This window comes from Galleria mellonella, unplaced genomic scaffold (genome assembly GCF_026898425.1).
Source record: "Galleria mellonella isolate WM207_F2 unplaced genomic scaffold, CSIRO_AGI_GalMel_v1 utg143, whole genome shotgun sequence".
In the NCBI taxonomy this organism is placed as follows: Eukaryota; Metazoa; Arthropoda; class Insecta; order Lepidoptera; family Pyralidae; genus Galleria; species Galleria mellonella.
Genome location: NW_026441997.1, coordinates 1,393,559 through 1,411,747, shown reverse-complemented (window position 1 = coordinate 1,411,747; position 18,189 = coordinate 1,393,559). Strand labels below are relative to the sequence as shown.

The 18,189-nt window shown below is 31.0% G+C and overlaps 1 protein-coding gene across 5 annotated transcripts in view; it reads left to right on the top strand.

The window, feature by feature from the left end:
* Positions 1-18,189, top strand: part of LOC113516812 (schwannomin-interacting protein 1 homolog) — a 63,426-nt gene that overhangs the window by 18,901 nt on the left and 26,336 nt on the right. For 4 of the 5 annotated variants that reach the window (XM_052891679.1, XM_031907743.2, XM_031907742.2 and 1 more), the window contains exon 1: positions 4,192-4,455. The exons of the other annotated variant lie outside the window; for it this stretch is intronic. In XM_052891679.1, coding sequence (XP_052747639.1) covers positions 4,440-4,455 — 16 coding nt within the window. In that variant the 5' untranslated portion in view covers positions 4,192-4,439. Of the gene's footprint in view, positions 1-4,191; positions 4,456-18,189 lie in introns of those variants that run through there. 5 annotated transcript variants of the gene reach the window in all.

Sequence of the window (18,189 nt, the reverse complement as noted above, 5' to 3'; positions counted from 1 at the left end):
TATTGTTGAAATAGAAAATATCTTTTACGGGATGTTTGCTTCCAGAAAGCCTTCAGCGACATCTATTCAAGTGACTTTACTTTTGTTAGTGACATCGTAGACAGAGTTTCACACTGTAGAAAATGTGTTTTCGTGATCAAAATAAATCCTAGAGGGCATTATGTGTTTACAATTATGAATGAAATCACATGACTTCGTGATATTGACCTTAGTATCTACTATTTAATTTAATGTTAATTTGGTGATATATAACAATTTGCGACTAACAAACTTATTTATAAACTCAATAGGCAATATAATAGACAGCTTTTGTACTAAACATTGTTTTCTACTAGTCGTCAAATTTTTATTACTGATACTTCTTTATTGTATTAATAATAGAGTATAATGATGTTTCTAGGTTATTAGAAATTTAAATTTACAGTGTTAGTACTTGCAACTATGTATTTATTACGCCCTATTAATATGTCATATATGTAGAAATATACAAGTCTCTACATTATTAAAATTAAAATAGGTAAGAAAAAAAATCACATTTATTGTTGAAGTTTACTGGCAGATTTACAATTTAAATCTAATACAATTGATACTTGTATATATTTAAATTATTTCAATAATAACTTACACTTTTTAAATGTGTCCGTAACATTAGCTTGACGAAGTGTGGTAATGTTTCAATTATCTGTCAATTAAAATAAAAAAAAATGTAATAATTTTCAATGTTTCTGATTGATTATTTAAAAAGTATTCTGATATCAAATTAAAGCGTTAACAATACCTGAAAATTTGGATTTTGATGGTTGAAAGTGAAGTAAGTTGGTGCAAATTTTCTTGTGGTAGAATTATATACAACATATTTGACGTTTTAGTTTGCTGTCAGGACATTTTTTAAATAATCTATCAAAAACATTGAAAATTATTAAGTTGTTTTTTAAAATCGAAAAATGTTTAATTGGTTTTTATTTATTTGACAGATAATTACGACGTGGTTATACGTACACTCTTAACAACCACACAGAGATTGTAAAATATGAAATAAAAAAATATATGGAATAAATAAAAAAAAAAGAGAAAAAAAATTATTAATATATAGATATTAATTTATTATTTATATCAGATATAATTTATGTACCTACTTAATGTAGATTTAATGGATTAGCTTAACGTTGACAGAATAATATGTATTATAAGATAATTAAATTGTTGACATAAATGGTAAAAGTCTGTGTATTTTAGGGATATTTGATTTATTTAATTTTTAATACTAAATATTAATGGAAATTAATATTTAATTATGTTAATAGTCATTATTGTAATTACTTGGTGGTATCTATATATATTTATATTATTAAAAACACTGTCATATAATATTTAATTGTTTCTGATGTGAAGGTACTTACTCATGGAATTAGGAAATAACGTAATAAAATATTTAACCACACAAATATAAAAGTTTATAGTCCGTATAGAAATTTTATGTTGAATACGTTATTTATTTTGTATTTTATTATATAGAAACAAATATTTGTACGAGCTGAGAGTGTAGTGCAAAAGGAAATGAATAAATCCTTTGTGGTTGCGCTATGCAATCTATTATACTCCTACATAAGGTATATACTTAGGATATATCTAAATAATAATGGCTGACTGTTGTTCTGGACCTGCGCAGTGACCTAGGCCGTGAATGCAGTTACTAACTTAACTATGTGATATAAAGAGATATTAAGCTTTTCTGTAACATTTTCAATCTCGTAACAATTATTGACCCTTCTCAGCAGGCACTGATTTTCGAAATGAGCGATAGAATCAGAAATATAATTCAGAAGTGCTTGATATTAAGTTGATTTGAACGAAGGTTATTTATGGGGTTTACGTCATGCTGTCATCATAATCGTTTGACCTTGAATATCAATTTAATATGTCTTTACCTCTATTTAAAGGGCAACGTTTTCTTTAAATAGAGGACACAATTTATAAAGAAAGCCCTACCTGTATATATATGTATATATATATATTATTGCCTATCAGCCGTTGACTGTCCATTGTTAAACATAGACCACACCCATAAGGGGGAGTTTTGTCAGTAGTTACCACGCTTGACAGATGGATTGGTGATTATTATATTGATAATTGATAATTACAGTTAGGCTTTTGGTGATGTTTTACAAAGGAAGCTGCTGCCCATTCCTCGATCATTAAATTCCCTTAGTCGGCTCTTGTGATACTGATGGGAAAAGAAGAGATGGCCCATTCTATATCGAGATCACATAGCAATATTTATTTATTATAGTATTACATTAGATACAAAAAAAAAATAAGGATTTAATTAAATAATTTTCATAAGCAATCTTTTACAGAAAACGTTCGGATATAGGACAATGAAAAAGAAAAAAGGAATTTGACTCAATATATGATATTTATGGTAAATGTATATTTATGAAGTAATACCTGAAACTGATGAAAACTTTTATACGTCGAATATAGATTAAGAATTATTTATCAGCATACCATATAATGGACCATATCTGAATGTTTATGTCAGTTTTTTATTTACTATTAAAAGTCGAATATAACATGTTTAAGTTTTATCTGAATAACGGTCAACATCTATAGCTAAAAAACATTAAAGATATAAAATATCCAAGTAGAGTTAGATAGTATTTTATCTTATCTTTTATTATGGGGTCAGCTAAGCCGTTGCACGTCGACCCATTGGGATCTTTTGTGCTTCCCCCTGCCGTATACTATCATTTTATTGATCCCATATGTTACCTTTGCGATATCCTGCGTTTTTGACATCTATAATCCAATAAGGCTCTGGATAAACTGTCCTCAGTAGACTCATACACATACTTGCCAAGGAATCACTATTACACATCAGGTGATCCATGGATTCCGATTCCTCTCTGCACAATCTGCGCAGTGTTTTTGAAGACAGACCTATCTTGTATAGTATATGCCTAACTACTAATGCACAGTTAAGAGCGCCCATTATGAGATTTGCCTGTTGTCTGCAACCTATATAGATGAGTTTAGCTTATCCCTTAGCCTTGTCGTTTAGTTTAGGTAGTTTAGAGTTAGGTAGTTAATTTAAATTGTATTAAATTTAAGCAAACCAGTAACTACAAGTATCTATCATTCATATACTTATGAACAATGGCTGTCTACTTTTAAAAGGGGTTTAATAGTTAAGTCGTATTTTAGAGAGTCTATGATAATGACGTACCAAGCTGCCCAGAACAAAAGTCACAAATTTCTAAAGACAAGTTCTAGACTGTTTTATTGCGTTTGTTTAATTTAATTAATTTTTCTGCCGATAGACCATTTACCGTCTTGAAATTCACTTAACCCTGTAACTGTCTATGTTTTAGGTTTGAATGTTGAGCACTGGCTAGTACATATACAAAGAGATATAATGTTAGTTCTCAGCAATGGCAGTAGTAGGGGGAATATACAGAGAGATCCACGTGGTTCCCCCTGGAAACCATGATGTTAGTTCTTATCCTCATCAATCATCTATCACTGGTGCCTCGCCGGTGTATACCAATAGCGCAGGCGGAGTTACCATACCATTATCACCCATAAAAAAATGGCAGTAGTAATACAAGAGAAGCACGATGAGCGTTAAGGTATATTCTATGATATTTATTGGGCTGTTTATATCTATAGACGAGAGTTACCATTACGTGGACTCTAACTTTGTTCAATTGTTTTAAAATGTAAAAAAGCAAATCAACCCCAGAAAGTACTAATATGGTACTCTGATTAATCGTTATGTTCAACCATATTCTAGAGAGTTCAATAATAAAAGTATTAGCCTTTTTTCATTACTGACCAACAAAACAAGTGCAATATTTTTAGGATTCATATATGTGAGTTTCTAAATGCTTAAACAAATTAAGATATATGGTTCAAATCGTTATAAACATCATCCCCAGTAACAGTGGCTATATATACAATATATTTTTTTAAACAATTCGTTTTTATTAGAACAATCATGTTTTTTAATTTTTGGAGTAAAATGTACTTGTTTTTACACATTCAGCCTTCTAAATGGAAGCCGCGTTTAAATTAACAAATTTATCTACCGATAGGGTATTTACTGTATCTAAATCCGCCCAACCCTGCAACCGGCGCGGCGGAGTAGCGACAGGGGCGCGAGGGTCGCCACGCGATCACTTTGCAGCGACTGGCGGGCGGGATGCACGTCACTCGACTTCGTCCGTCCGCCCGCACCACCCACCCATCCGCTTATACTATAACCTCGTTAGTCTAAGTGACGTAAAGCATTCGCGACTAGCCGTGTATAGTGAACACGTAGACGCCACCAAGTGTTGCGGAACTCATCGGACCCACGGATTGTACAGTGATCACACAAATAAAATATAACCTTGCCAGCTGCATTTATTATTCAGTGACTGCGCTAACCTATAGCCAGGATGGCGCCCTTTACAGGTATGATTCTCGAAGTTGTTGCTTTAAGTTTCAATGCCGGATTTTATTTTATTTTATGTTCTCATTTTCCATCTGTGCAGACCAATTACTAAATAGATACTTTAACTAAAATACACAGTCTGCACAGATGACAGATAATATAGAGTTAGTCGTACACACAGCTAAAAGTCAATCATAGTATTAATGAAACTGAACGAGTTCCACAATAAAGATTAGGTAGTATATATTTCAAAATATTTTTTAATCATTCGTATTTATAGTGTCTATATGGATCACGTGATTACATGGTATCTATGAAAAATTCAAATATTGTTTTATAGTCTCAATTATGTTCTTTAGGAAATGTTCTTCAGTTTCATGACAATTCATGACAAAAAATATCAATGGATTTCTACTTTGTTATATCCCTTCTAATTAATCCTGCCTTTATAATAATTAATTTTGTAAATTTGAGCTTAACGAATAACTACTACAATTATCTTGTTTCAATGGGCCAGTTCCACTTGTCTTTACCGACGTTTCCGCACTGTAGTACCTTAATTTCATACTTTAAATAAGGTACGGACGGCACATATATACTACTTAAGGTTTTTATTGAATTTAGCATCTATTGTCATAACTTGTTGAGGAAACATGGCTATTTTTTTATGTAACATCGGATGGCAAATAAGCTGAGGGCCAACCTGATAAAAAGTGATAACCGTCGCCTATCGACATGAAGAGAACCATGGATATAACAGAGTATATTGTGTATATTTCTCTATTTTAATAACCTACTTGGTGCTTAAATAACTGTTCGCTTGTTATGCTTTGAAAAATACACTAAAATGTATAAAGTATTTATCAGTTTTAGTCTTTAACACAAATATTATTTAAACAGAGGGAGACTGTATAACAGTCGTTTACTTAGGTACTTCTTTGCCACTCGTGTTTCAACCGAAATGGCAATAAATGGGGGGTATCATGGGCGAAACAGTATACCCTGTTTTATCCATGGTACTGCTTATGACTATAGGTAACGGTTACCACTTTCCATCATTCTAAGTTGCATAAAAAAACAAACAGGCGCGGGCGACTTCATTTCAAATAGGTATACTTAAAGTATAAAGTAACCACATTAGTGTTTCGTACTAGAATGGTAAAACGAATCATGTTTGCAATTTATTTAATTGGTACTTTTCTACCAGGATTCGCAAAAGGGTTCCAATAAGATTTAATTTGACAGTGAGTTTATTTTAACAGATCTGTAATTTGATATACATATTAGCAAGAATTGAAAGCTCATTTCTAAAACGACTTCAAATATATTATCAATTTGTCAATATTTTTGCTAATTCTGAATCAATTTTGCTTTTTTAATCAAAATAGTTTTCTCTCATACTGGTGTTATATAAATTATATTAATTTTATTTTGTGGAACAAAATTTTATATTAATTAAATTTTTTTAGGAAGCTGTCAAAAAAAAACCTTGTAATAGGTTCTAAAATATTTAGACAATAAATATATAAATGTTATGCTTTCTACTTAGTCCTCTGTAATATTAAATGAAACGATCAGAAATCAGAGTCACAAACATATTTACAAAGAAACTAGTGTTAAAACCCTTAAAATAATAGATTTAAATAAATTTATAGTAAATATTTTTTGTTACTGTAATTATTATTACTACATTTTCTAATATTTAAAAAAACGAACCAATGCATTGCATACAATTATAATACCTTCCTGTAAGATATTCGGCCTCATTTTCTATTCAGTTCTTTAAGCAAAACTAAGTTTAAAAGGAATGTAGTCTATTTTCAACGATTCATAACAGATATTTTACTTACTCAAATTTATATATAACCCGGATAAAACTAGATTTTATTATTTAGCTAAAAAACAAAAATGTAAAATGAAACTAAGACCAGTAAAACCAAGCTTTAGTAGTAAAATTATTGCAACAATGTACGTAGCGTTCTTATTTCGTGCTTTACTTAGAGTACTGCGTACTTCGTGATACAAAAATAACTTCGTAGAATCAACTGTAAGTCTAGGTAAGAGAAACATGTAGATGTTTTTTACTGGCTTTCTAAGAATGGAAACAAGTGTGTTCTGCATTTTGTACACGGTATTTTTTTTTTACAAATGGATAATAAATACGAAATTTTCTATTCATATTATATTAAAAAAACATCTATTAAATATCGTCGACATGAAATTCGATTATTTATTTAAGGCAAACATTCAGCTTTAACAATACATATGACAATTACGTAATTAAGTCAGCCACTAAAGTTTGTACAGATAGGTATATGGTATAATTCAAACCATATTTATTCAAATAGACTTGTTAACAAGTACTTTTAAATCGATATTTTTTATGAATATAATGCCGGTATTTAATATATAAGGAAATACACAAAAAGAAACAATAATATTATAAATTACAGCTAACATACCGAAGTCAGAAGAACGAAGTTATAATTAATTTAACTAATCATTTTAAAAAATAAAATATAACTGTTAAAATTACAGCAAAATTTAATTTATTTACCTCTGTAATTTATGTACCTCTGTCCCATTCGTGTTTCAACCGAGAAGCAGTTGTGTTTGCATGGTTGTGTTTCGGTTTGAAGGGTGGGATATGGCGTGAATTTACAGGGTACAGAGGAATAACACCTGAGTCTTCAGGAATGGCAACGCATGGGGGGTATCATGGGCGAAACAGTATACTCTGTTATGTCTATGGTATTGCTCATGTCTATAGGCGATGGTTACCACTTTCCATCAGGTGGGCCGTCAGCTTGTTTGCCATTCTAAGTTGTATAAAAAAATATATTTAGTTAGCAACAATGGTTGTTACGCATATTACAGGCTCTGACTTATCCTATAGGAGTCTGAATACAAAAAGTTTACCTATGTTATAGGTAATTCATGTTATATAAAATGCACTAACATGCAACTTACTACATAACATCCAGACTTACGGTAATTCAGACATCTGGAGATCTAGGTAACTCTATATAATTTCTACTAATATGCTAAGGAACACTACCAATTGGAGAATCTTACATCTACTTACATTACTCGAAGCATATTTTAGATAATAAAAACTAAATAATATGCCTCAACATCTGTGGATATATGTTAATCGTGTTTAAATATAGTTTTTATTGTATGACAATAACCTATTTTTTTATGCAACTTACAATGGCATCATTCATTCATTCATTCATTCATTCATTAGGGTTTGCTGTATATCCATCAATCAGTTATGGACTTTTTACTTCTGAACTAAATGAGATAAAGAAATAATAAGTGTACTGTAGGTACTTAGATTATTAGGATGGTATTCATAAGCTACTGCAACCGCTTATCATCAGGTGGGCCGTATGCTTGTTTATTAATGTCAAAAAAACAACTTTTTGTATCTACGTGTGTAGGATATAAAATGTAGAAACCATTCGAGTACATATTTAATATATTTTCATTTGTTTATTTATCACTTGAAACATGAGATACAAGATATTATAAATAAAATTTATTTTAATCGACTTCAAAAATGGAGGAGGTTTATGTTCGAATGTATGTTTAATATTTATTATATTTCACATGAAATAAAATTTTAATAAGCATCTTAAATTTCTAAAATAAAACATCAAGTTCCTGGTTTTTATATAATACATTCATTCGTCATACTGAATGAAGCAAGAAACAAGAATAAATAATAATTTGTAAAAAATTCGATTGACCGCGAATTCCTAACACCACTAAAGTACCAAAAATTATGTTTATTATATTTCGTTATTAGTTTCATTTACCTCTAAAGGAAGCAAAATTTTGATTACATCATCTAGTTTGCAGATTGTCTTGTGGATATCTCACGTTGCGCGGGTGCTCAACGTTAGGCAACGAAACTTAATGCAAAACTCGAGATGAACATATCCAATGTCTTTACTGACCTTTACTAAAATATAGTTTCTTACAAAATTACTACTACTACTAAGGTACTGTGAAATTTGATGTTAAATTGAACTGGTTCTAGTTTCTTTATGCTGCAAATAATGACAAAGAAGATTGCCTTATTATCTAATATCCTAACATTAAAAGCAAAATTGTCAGTTAACACTTGTATCTACCACATAATATAATATCGCGTTACATAATTAATACTTTTTGTCTTATTGAAGCAAAGGATGATTTGGCAATCTTCTTATCAGTAGATAGTTGATGCATATGGTATGCATGCCCAACGAGTGTTTTCAAAATTCTGTTCCATAGGGAACTGAAAAAAATAAAGTGTATCATAAGTTGTTACAATAACTGAAAAATTTCAATTTATATCGAAATGTCATATATTTAAGAAATAAATTTAACGTGCAACATTCGAGTACTTAACATCTCAAGTATTTTTTTTAATGGATGATAATGGAATGATAACCCCGCCTGCGCTATCGGTATACACTGGCGGAGCACCAGTGAGGGATGATAGGTGAGAATGAAGCAGGTCAGTTAGCCCACCATGATGAATGTAACAATAAATCAATCACGATGGTTTCCAGGGGGAACCACGAGGAGGTCGACCTGACAGGATATATTACTAGCAATGGAGCTGCTAATCCCTATTACTAACAATCTCTTCTCCTCCCAACTCAAGTATTAGGTATATTGCTAGCTCCTATTTTAAGATTTCAGTAATTGAGATTTAAGACAACATTAAGTTATACTGATGCGGTAATATTTTATTTTTATTTCAGTTCATATCTATAAAAATAAATATAAAAATATATTATAAAAATATTAATAACTATATTCCTACAAGTTTTCAGAATCATAAGACTGTTTATAAATGAACTAAGTAACTTATTTATGAACCATTATGTGTGTAGCATTCTTGTAAGTAGTATAGTGACCTGTTCACTGTCCACTGCTGAACATAGGCCTCCCCCCTATTGAGGGTCTTTGCCAGTAGTTGCCTTACTTGACAGGCAGTTTGGCAAACGCAGTTAGGCTTTGGTGATGTCTTTAGAAGGACGCTGCTGCCCATGCCTCAATCATTAAATTCTCTTAGTCGCCTCTTATGACACTCACGGGAAAGGTAGGTGTGCCATTTTATGCTGGGATTACACGGAATATTAGGGGCCTACATATAAAATAATAATAATAAATTTCATCGAAATCTGTTCAATCATTTAATAATAAGTAATTGTGAAATAAATATTCACAAATATTCACATTAATAATACGAATATTAATAATGTTAGCTAGCTATAAAACTTTACACTATCTCTATATTGATTAAGGTATCCGAAGGGGTCAAAGCGTCAGCAAAGTTGTATCAATCAACTTGTGTATTATCACGCAATAGAGACTGTATAACGATTGTAAACAAGCTTTAGGGGAGAGTAGTGAAAAGGGCCTTCGATGGCGGTAAGCGTTACCTATTTACATGGCAAACGGTTCGGTTACCGTCAGTTACTTTATTGGTACGACTAGAATTAACTTTTGTTAAGTTCAAGTTTTCAAGTATATATTTATAGATTTTAGAATATACTTTGTTTCTGAATAAATACCAAACTCAAGAGACAATGGACTGTCAAGTCAACGTATTGACAGTTAGTTTACATGGATTTTTCTATTTCATCTTGAAGAGATAAATTTGCTTACTTGCATGATATATTCGAATTAAAATGGTGAGATATGGCAATCAATTTATTGGACATGATTTTTTTTTATACAACTTAGAATGGCAAACAAGTTGACGGCCTATCTGATGGAAAGTGGTGACCGTGGCCTATAGACATGAGCAGTACCATGGACATAACAGAGTATACTGCTTCGTCCATGATACCCCCCACGCGTTGCCATTCCTGAGGACTCAGGTGTTATTTCTCTGTACCCAGTAAATTCACGCCATATTCCACCCTTCAGACTGAAACACAGCCACGGAAACACAACTACTTCACGGTTGAAACACGAATGGGACAGAGGTACCCAAGCAATCGACTTTTGTACAAAGTCTCCCTCTGGGGTACTGGGTTTTCAAGACCTTTATCACAAAGTGATGACATTTCTGTTTCAAACGATCATTCCTATAGGAAATTGTTACATATTTTACTTTTATAACTTTGAGTTCATTTTACACATTAGATATTTTAAAAATTATAATTAATATTGAATTAGAATCAAATTATTTTCAGTACTAGAAGTAAACGTATAACTAAGTATTACAGAAATAATCGGTGCTTAAATTACTATTTTAAAAAGCTTCCAGCAGCCATAGTGTTAAGTTCTTGGAAAGTTAAAAGGCAACCTCTTGTAACAGCCAGGTAGCCTTGACTTCAAAGGACTGCGTTATTTATTACAGAGGGTTTATACCCACTCTCCTTCAATACTTTATTATTTACTACTATCATTCCTTAAGAAATGTGAGATTACTTGCCTACCTTTTACGTTTGTATATCCATATATAGAAACGTGAGAGGTTAGAGGTTTCCATATTTCAATTATATTTTACGCAATGCCCATATACCTACATACAATGAAACTATAGCTATATAATATCTATATATAAGACATATTTTAAAAAATGATATGAGGGGTCTTAATAAGCGCAATAGTATATTGAACAGACGTCTTAAAGATAATTTCTTGAAGAATGTCTTGCTAATCTTTTTACTGTCTGTATGTTTACTTTGGAATTACGTAAAAACTACGGCAACAAATTGGATGCCGTTTTCACTGTTGTCTTTGTGAAGGTCGAACTTAAAATCTGGTATATGTTTTAACTTGATGCGCAAATCATTAATTAACTATGTTCAAAATTTACGCGTACAATGATACGGACTGAAGCTACTATTTTAATCATATAAAATACTAAATTTATAATACTGTATTAAGCGTGCCTTATTAGGTATTAGACACCAAGTAATTATAATTGAATTTAGTTACAACGTATACAACATCGCGTGTAAATATTTAAAGGAAATTATGAATTTTCATGTTGAGATCCTTACTAGGCAGGATAATAATATAATCTATAATCCTGGATATAAATATATCCAGTAATAATTATTAATACATTATGTACTACATTTTCGAGAACTTATTTACATGCATAATATATTCCCATATGTTACTTGCTATAATTGTCAGTTTAATTAATTTGGAATATGAACGCCTTTCGTGGAATCGTCTTAGAATTTGTTTTTATAATCCAACAGATTATGTATTACATTATTGACGACACAGTGATGAGATTTGTGTTGTTATTATATTTGTACTTAACCTACGTCGGGCGTCACGTCGCGTCGGTCGGTCGGTAGGGAGCGTCTGGTTTCTTCACATAAATTATTGCCGACGTCACATTAAGCTATAATAAAAAACAATTACAGTAAAATTACTTATGCATTAAATATTAACTTGTAATGTTTTTATTTCTGTTTTTATTGAGCTACCTCAGCACAGTTACAGTACAATACAGTTTCAAACTGGTTCCTTGCCAATGGTTAAGTTTATCTTGGCAAAAATTTAAATAACATTTTATTATGATATATATTACAGTATTTTTGTTTTTTTATGTTTTATTTATTTTTATGTTGATAACAATATAATAATTGTAATAATATGTAATTGTAATAACATGATAATAAGTAATAATACTTATTATCTATGTATACGTAAGTGTTATGGTTTATTGGAATAAATTTTCATTCATTCATTCATTTATTGGAGTCAAAGTTCTAAGATATTATTTCTACCACAGCTGTATCTAAAAATAAAATATAAGAGCGAAAAGTTTCTTCCAAGAACTAATATGAATTTAATTGCCAATAAATTTAAGTTAAAATTTTTATAAAATCCATTTTTATAATCTTACATAAAACAATAATTTCGTTGAACTATAAAATATTAGGTTAAAAGAAGGTTTAAAAAAATGATGCCTTAGAATCGATTCCATTGTTGTACATAATACAATATAATAATGTAAGTAAGTCAACAATGGCTGCAGGTACGATTATTATTATTTAAGAGAATATTTTTTAAAGTTGTAATTATATATTTATACTGTGTATATTTGTATTGTCTTAAATTATCATTCTTTACCGTATGGTCCCAGCATAGAATGGGCCACCCCTTCCTTTCTTATAGGTGTCGCAAAAGAAAACTAAGGGAACTTAATACTCGAGGGATGGGCAGTAGCCTTCCTTCTAAAACATCATTAACAGTCTAATTACAGTTGTTAATCCCCCTGCCAAGCGTGTCAACTACTGGCAAATCCCTTCTTATGGGGGGAGGGATATATTTAGCAGTGGACAATTAACGGCGGATATGATGATATGATGAATTATACTCTGTATCCAAGTATTATAAACAAAGGTACAAATAATACGAAATAGACTGATGGTGTCGGTAAGTACAACACCCAAATAAAAATAACTTAGCAACTAAATGTTGCAACTACGCACTGTTTCGGTTATATTACTTAAGATATTAAGGGACACCATCTGCCTCGAATTGTGTACCGCCTTGCCTGTTCTCTAATGTTTACTATAAGCAACAGGGTTTACAATAATAATTTTATCGCCAACTGCTTATGTTTTATTACTTGTTGTAAGTTTTTACTTACAAATATTGCAATAGTTCAAGCAACCTTTTTATCCCAACCCTGCTACTAATATACAAATAAACTAGAAAGATGCCCCGCCAGCTTATATTATAGCATTAGTATAGATGGGGTTACCATTCCATTGTCATTCAATAAAAAACTGACCTTATTACATTCGCGCTTCATTCATGATTCATTGGTACCCCGCAAACGTATATAAATAGAACAAACGGAATTATCATTCTATTTTTATCTCATTAAAAAAGATAATTGAATAGTTCAATGTACCAAAACCAAGCATTCCATAATTTCAATCGATTGTTAAATATCTAAGTGAGCACTTACACGTTATTTATTAGTAAAAAAAAAAACATTAAAAATACAATATATTAACGAAAACAACAAACACTGTTATTAACACATTCACTTACATTTTAGATATACCTATTATATAATTCTGTAAAATATCTTTTCAAATTTATCATAAAACCTTATGACTTTCCTGTGAATAAGGAATAGATATGCTAAAATATGATAACTAGCCATTTTGATGTTTGAAAGACCCACACACGGACCGCTATATTTAATTAAAACTATATAATATTATATACAGACACTATCTATATTGTTAATCTTTATAAATATTACGATTCAGGCAGCAAAATGTGGCATTATTGTTAGCTGTAAATCTTTGTTATTGGGCGCTCGTAGAATCTCGAAATGTTCACGATAGCACAATGAAATTTCAAACAAAAGCCAGTGAGATATATATTTTCATTAACACTACGTGGTACAAAATATCCAACCTTAATAATTTATTTTATAAGTAAAAAAGATGTTTTTTATCTACTTATTGAGGGGTAGACCATATCCAAAACAGGCATACTTTTGTAATTTGAAATCGAATTGACAAACTTCGTATTCTACGTGGAATAAATAAAATCTGCGATTCCACTTTCCCACCTCCTCCTGTACCTACATACACTTCATCATTTCAACTGTTAACTGTCCACTGCTGAACATAAGCCTTCCTCATAAGGGAAGTTTTGCCAGTAGTTGCTACGCTTGGCAGGCGGGTTGGCAACTGCAATTAGAATTTTTCAGATGTTTTAAGAGGGACGTTGCTGCCTGTCCCTCTACCATTAAGTTTTTTTAGTCGCTTCTTACGACATCCTTAAGGTAAGGAAAAAGTGGCCCATTCTGTGTTGGGACCACACGGTCGTTTATGCCGTATCTTTTATTGTGTCGTTTTAAAAGCTTGATTTTTCACTGCTTTAAGAGATTGCAGACATTATTATTGTATATGATAATAATTTAAACTTGGTACCTCCACGCGTTCTTTAGAAAAAGGGACAGACGTACAACGAAGTGAACCTATAAGGGTTCCGTTTTTTCCTTTGAATGTATGGAACCCTAAAAACCAGAAGATAAATTAAACACAATTTACATTTCTGCAAAATATAGAACAATGAATAAAAGCAAGTTCATTGTATGCTTCCCTTTCAAATCACAGAGTTCGGACACAATGAAATTGGGTTGGATTCAAAGCTAATCTTGAAATAAATTGTCGATGAATTTATATTGGAAAACGATTTTATACAAATGGAATATCTATTCAATGTCATTATTTATTCTGTATTAGTTTTTCAAGTTCAACACCATCTACTTATTTCATCTGCATGCAATGCACGCGCATAGTATTATTATCTATCTATATTAATTACGACTAAGTTAAAGTATGTTTTTTAAAATGAAAATTTTTTCGTTCATTTTTGCCAAGCAGATATAAATTACCTGAAACGTAAAAACATAAACAGTGAAGTCACTGCAAACAAAATATTTTTTTTACGTTAATGGTAATAATTAATGACTTTAAAAGAGGTTTTTCTGAATACGTTCATTTTGTTTTGTCCATTTTAAATTCCATTCTTTTCACAATCGACAATGTTTGTTGTTTTTGTTTGACTGTTATAATTATTAAAAAATTTTTATGAAGCAAAATTTACTTGTGCATAAATCTGGATGTCAATATATTGTCTAATATTGGCCTAATATGAATTTCTCGCCTAATGCTTGTGTAAAACAGACAGCATTCAATCCAACATACGCTGCAAGATGGCGGCCACTCTTTTTTCTTTAGAGCCTATTTTACCATGAGCTCATAAAAATCAATACGCAGTAAACAATGAACTTCACTCTAAAACATTGTGATGAATTGCATTTTTCTTTAAAGAGACATTGATGTGGGTAATAATAACACTTATAATCAAAAAGCTATTATTCTTTTATATAGGATTATGCCAGTATAATATATCTACCTATGTAAAATGTAAGTGATATAATTGATTACACCAGAGGTTGTAGAAACAGAGGCCATACACTTAATGCCTTCTCATAGTACACCCAAAGGTCACATGTAATGTAGAGGAATGGCTGGAATTTAAATTGATCGTTCTCACTCCACATTCATTCTGGAGCTTGGATAATTTAAATTGTTTTCTTTTTGTTTTTACATTTTTCCTTCATTTTAATAACCAATAGTAATAGTTATAATTGATTATTTTCAATTAGATTGGAACTGAACATTACTAATAAAGTACCTATATGTCAATCAGTTCTTTTTAGATCTCAACAACTAAACTGTCCAGAGGTAGACTTTGTACAAAAGTCGATAGCTTGGGTACCTCTGTCCCATTCGTGATTCTACCGTGAAGCAGTTGTGTTTGCATGGCTGTATTTCGGTTTGAAGGATGGGATATGGTGTGAATTTACAGGGTACAGAGGAATAACACCTGAGTCCTCAGGAATGGCAACGCATGGAGAGTATCACGGGCGAAACAGTATACTCTGTTATGTCCATGGTACTGCTCATGTCTATAAGCGACGGTTACCACTTTCCATCAGGTGGGCCGTCAGCTAGTTTGCCATCCTAAGTTGTATAAAAAAAAAACGGGCCAACAACGACAGTAATGAAAATTACTGGACTGATTTTTAATCATTGTCAGATATTGAAACATGCTATATTACTTATGTCTATTTATATGGTAAATATTATTTTGAAGCTTAGAATATGGACACACTGAACGCACATTTGCTTTCAAAATAAAAAATATATTAATATATCATTTGTAAATATACAAACTGCAATATAATTACAAAAAAGTATTAAACTTATTTTTTGTCGAATTACGAGAGAAATGTGCTGAAAGTACGTTTCTACTAAAATAGCAATGTTAACAGTCTCGCGTAGTTAAAAAGTATTTGGCTGGAACCTCTTATTTTAAATAGTCTGGGAAGCGCACGGTTTTACTACATTTTTCTAACGTTAGTCGGTAGGATGAGAAGAGTCTACCTTCTAATATTACTCGACCGCTCATAAATATTCATATTCTTTCAAAATAATTATTTTTAATGCAAAGAGTACTTCTATATGCTTTATTAGTCTATTATTAGCCTCATTTTGAATTATATTTGCAATTTTATTAGATTTTAATTTTTTAAATAGATATAGATAAAAACAAAATACAGATTAGGCAAGTGTTGAAAGAGTAGTTAAATGAAAAATGTGCAGTTTTTTTAATTCTTTTTTCTGATGTATTCTATATGCAGGTACAACACAACTCTAGTCAACTACATTCACTTAAAATTAATTCTATATAAAAAAATAATTAAAACTGATTTTATTCATATTCGCGCCAAAACCGCTACGAGCTTATATTATGTTGATGAGTGCCCTATTTGTCTATCTCGCTTTAACATATGCGTTATTATGTTTTGCCTATCTATATATTTTATAATCTAAAATGAGATGAGCAACAAGGCATCCAGTTTTAGTATACCATCATTATATCATTATTTAAACAGCATAAAATAATATAAAAAGCTAAAAGGTATTAATATTCTTTTATCGATGCACGAAAAGACCTTTTATACGGTCTAATCTCATAGGATTTTCTAGTTATTCATCAGGTATATTATTTTATATTATAGTAGGTACCTTATAATATGTTAAAGTGTGTGAAACTTTTATTGCAGTATCGTGTGTTATAAATTTTGACTAGGTTGACAAGAAAATTCTCTCAGCTTTAGGCAATGAGATTTATACAGCTTGTATAAATATACGTGTATATATTTGTGTCGTGGTTATTTGATTGAAGTCGTGTAATGGCTGGCAAAGGTTCGAGTATATTCTGCGAAATTTCATTTTGTATCATATATGTAGGCAAGTTACAGATATCAAATTTATTCTATGTATGACGAAATTACTAGTATTTCAGTTGATATTCAAAGTATTCCTTCGTTCTATGTAATGGTTAATTATAAAAAAAAATCTAAATAATCCTTTACATGTGCTTTGAGTTAATTGAATGAAACGAACTATTGTTCGTTTGAGAAAAAATTTTTTGACGTCTAAGCACTTTTTAGCTATGATGAGAGGCAAGAACATCGTGCTCTTTAACAAGGTAAAATTTTGGTATTATTGATATTTGAACTCAATGCCTACACAACAGACAATTATAAAATGAATCTATCGATGATTAGTATCATGTTATATCTTAAACACGTGGTAGCGATAATGTATCTATCGAACATTAGTTTTAAAGAGATCGAGGGGGAGAGATTAAACTGATTACATTGATGTAATAAACTACAATGCTAAAACTCTCTCATAGTAAAACTGGGTAAGAATTTCAATAGTACCTTTTTTCTATAAATTCTTAGACAAAGTTCTATAACTCATAGATTTCACCTCACTTTATATCCAATTCCATATAAATTCACATTACTACTGCTTACGTTATTATAAATACTACAATAATCCGCGGTATTATGGTTTATAAAGTGTGTTTAAATCCGTCCCTGATTGTGTCGTGGAATATTTGAGTTATCCATCATTTTGGTGGCCATTAACGTGTAAGGCGAAGGCTGAGGGCGCGGCAGGTCACGCCACCATCACCCGCCGCTGCCGTTCTGTTAGTCCAAATAAATAAATCACACAATTTTAGCCTATCGTATCTACAATACTTGATATTAATTTAGGTAGTTTTTATTTAATAATAATAATAACTTTATTTCCTTAAACAAAATTAGCCTGTAGTACAATATAACTAGGCAAAGCCTGTCTCGTGGAAGTTTCTTATTA